Source organism: the organism of the source record quoted next, unplaced genomic scaffold, assembly GCF_019419815.1.
Source record: "Pyrus x bretschneideri cultivar Hongxiangsu unplaced genomic scaffold, Pyrus_bretschneideri_v1 Contig4, whole genome shotgun sequence".
NCBI lineage: Eukaryota > Viridiplantae > Streptophyta > Magnoliopsida > Rosales > Rosaceae > Pyrus > Pyrus x bretschneideri.
This window is the reverse complement of record NW_025999723.1, coordinates 4,815,066-4,818,611: the sequence shown is the minus strand read 5'-3', so window position 1 is coordinate 4,818,611 and position 3,546 is coordinate 4,815,066. Positions and strand designations below refer to the sequence as shown.

The window sequence follows — 3,546 nt, the reverse complement described above, 5'->3', positions numbered from 1 at the left end:
GTAATTAACCAACTCTCTTAATTTAGTTGCACCTCGTCACCTTGTACCACGAGACTGAAAACTATTATATACCCTCTATAACGATTAACGACTTTCTTACAGCAGAAGGGCGCGCCATAACCGCCAAAAACTACCAAATCACGTTTCGTACGTTGCCCTACTATTTCTTACTTCAACGCCTCATGCCAAAGACCACTAAACGGTAATTGAGACACAACTGCCAATTATTCCAGTACTGCATGAGATTTCTCAACTTGAATTCTACCGGCTGTGGGTGCTCGTTCTAGTCTTCTTAACGGCTGCTGACAACCACCCTTTCCGATGATTTCCGTGAATATTACTGAGATGGCGGCATGGGATCGATAGTTGTTGCATCTGTGATCCATTGGGAGGTACAAAGTAGCTACAATGAACAATGTCACACAAACAATTGGACTATTGCCGGAGGAATATTGTATACCATATCAGCCCGTTGACAACAAAGGCATTTGGTTTGGATATAATCCCTTAGGCGATCCATTCGCTCTAACCTTAGCCATAATCATCAAATTTGTTCTTATTTCTCGATTTCTCTATTATTTTCTCAAACCATTGGGACAAACCAAATTTGTCTGCAATCTCCTGGTACGTTTTCCCAGTTGTTGATCATGAGATTTGAACTTTGTATGGTCATGGTCACACACACACACACACACACACATTGTTTCTAATAAAGTTTGCTTGTTTTTCTAGAGTGGCATTATCTTGGGGTCCTCCCTTTTGGGGGGCAAAAGGCCATTCGAGGACAAACTGTTCGCAGCCAAAGTGAACCCACTTTTTGACACAATGGCTATGCTCGCTGCCATATACTCCGTATTTATAGTCACATTGAAATATGACTTATCCCTCATCAGAATGACTGCAAAAGACTCTATTAAAGTAGGTCTTGTTGCGTCCTTTTTACCTTCTGTGGTCACCTTAAGCCTCCTCTACCTGCTAGGCAGCGCCATTCATGGATTCCCTAACAGTCCCATGGGAAAATACTTCAAGTACTTTATGACTGTTTTTATATCTTTCTCCTTTTTTCCGGTCATAGCTCAGGCCCTGGATGATCTCAACCTTATGACTTCTGAGTTGGGCCAATTCGCCATGTCCACCGCCATTGTCAACGATGTGATCCAATGGACCTTAACAACATTTTATCTCATAATGATGCAACAAAATATATCAAGCCATGGAGTTCAGGGTTTTCTTACCTTCTTGGCATTGATAATCTTTGCAGTCTATATCATACGCCCCATTATCCTGTGGATTATCAGCAATACCCCAGACGGAGAGGAAGTAAAGGAAGTTTACGTAGTTGCGATACAACTTGGGGTTTTAGTCATGGCATTTATCTGTGACTCCTTAGGCGCAACGGCTACTATGGGTGCTGTAATTCTAGGGTTAGTCATACCAGAAGGACCTCCTCTTGGAACAACATTAGTCCACAAGACTGAAACCTTGGTCTCCGAATTTCTTCTGCCAATGTTCTTTTTTCGCATTGGCTACAGTGTAGATGTGTATTCGATTAGTGATTGGGTGAGATTTTCTCAACTTCAGATTCTTATTACCGTGTCGTATTTTACGAAGATTGTGGGAATTACGGCAGCTGCATTGTGGTGCAAATTTGGGTTGAAGAATAGTTTAATGCTTAGCATGGCGATGAGTACCAAGGGTATAATTGAGACTACCCTTTTAAATCGATGGAGGAACTCGAAGGTAATTAACTTCTTTTTATTTTATTTTATTTATTTTAGAATTGTTATTAGCACTCTAGAAAGATAATTATACACTTCGTCCTCCATTATTTTTCTACAAGTGTCACCACTTCTTAACCATATCCCCTACTTTCTAATTAATTAGACTCTATAGATAGTATCAACTGATTTTGATTCTTAATATGTTAATTGTAGGCCATTGATGATCAAACTTTTCTTCAAATTGTGTTGTCGATGTTGGGGATAACCATGGTCGTAACACCATTGCTACGATTCTCATACAATCCTCAAATCCGGTTAGGAGCATCAACCGAATCTTTTCGCCTCAGAAGTATCCAATCCATGCCAAGAAACTCAGGAAAATTTTGTGTTCTTTGTTGTTTTCACAACGAAGAAAGCATCCGAAACCTGATTACCCTGCTGGAAGCCTCAAACCCTACAGAAGCAAGCCCAATTTGCGCCTACGTTATACATGCAGTTGAGCTCATGAGGGGTGCCATTCCCCGACTTGTCCCTCACAAGAAGATAAGCTTAAAGACACCAACCCATCAAATGATGCGAGCTTTGAAAATTACTCACAAAACTCTAAAGGGCTGGTCATGATCCATGCCTTCAATTTGATCGCTCCCTATAAAAGCATGCACGAGACGTTATTCCATCTTGCGCATGACAAGCACATTCCTCTCATCATCATTCCGTTCCATGATCACCACGTTACGGCTGACCTTAGTTTGACTTCCGCCATACGGCAATTCAACATCAATGTACAAAAACATAGCCAATGTACAGTTGGAATACTAGTTGACAGAGGCTCACCTTGTCGGGTGAGCTTGACACATTTCTCCCACAATGTAGCTGTGTTTTTCATTGGCGGGCCAGACGATCGCGAGGCATTGGCCTACGCAGAACGAATGTTAGGCAACTTGGACGTGCAAATGACGGTGTTGAGGATCATCTTGCGAAATAAACTAAAAGCAGGCAACCAAGAGGAGCGGATAGAGGCCAAGCTTGACGAGTCGTTGGTTGAAGATTTTAGGCTACGAAACAGGGGGAATAATCGCTTGAGTTGGCTTGACATTGAGGTGGAAGACAGCGTGCAGGTTATGAGGTCCATTAAAAATATGGAGGGCGATTATGACCTTGTGATGGTAGGGAGAAGGCATGCGGAAATCTCATTGAGGGACGAAGAAATGGTGGAATTCGTGGAGCACGCGGAGCTGGGAGTGATTGGAGACATGCTAGCTTCTTCAGATTTCTGTGGTGGAATGGTGAATGTGTTGGTTATGCAAGAGAGCAGGGAGTTAGGTTGTGGGGCTTTTCATAGGGACTGGGCAAAGGTTTCAAAGAAAGAATCAAGCTTCATCGCTATTCACTAAACATATCAGGAATGTCAAGATTTGCACCACATTACATAAGACCTTCGGTTTCTCCACCATCGTCATTTGTTATTTTGAGTTGGATGCTCTAATTCCTACATGGCGATGTTAGAGCAAGAAACTCAAGTATCTTGCGAACTTGCATGGCATAATACGATTTTTATGATCATGTCGTTGAATCTCCTACATGTGACAATCAATTTTTTACGACAGAGATTTTTGTTTTGTACCCAACTAGCCTACCAGATCTTGAGCTTTCTTGTAAATAATACGTTGGTTTTACTTGTAGCTTGTTCTTCTTTCCCTGGTTGGTACTGTATCAAGGTTAATTTGTCCATCTTCTGGAAGTAATTATTCACGTACTAATAAACGAATTCTTGGAACGGTTTCAGCCCTAAAACAAATTATCCATCTTCTGGAATGTACGTAAT

General features: G+C 41.6%; 1 protein-coding gene across 1 annotated transcript; it reads left to right on the top strand.

Moving 5' to 3' along the window:
* Positions 1–825: 825 nt before the first annotated feature.
* LOC103958694 (cation/H(+) antiporter 15-like) lies at positions 826–3,115 on the top strand. Its single transcript, XM_048564934.1, has 3 exons — positions 826–1,740; positions 1,935–2,070; positions 2,595–3,115. Exons 1-3 carry the CDS (start codon positions 826–828, stop codon positions 3,113–3,115), a joined length of 1,572 nt encoding a protein of 523 aa, XP_048420891.1.
* Positions 3,116–3,546: the final 431 nt, after the last annotated feature.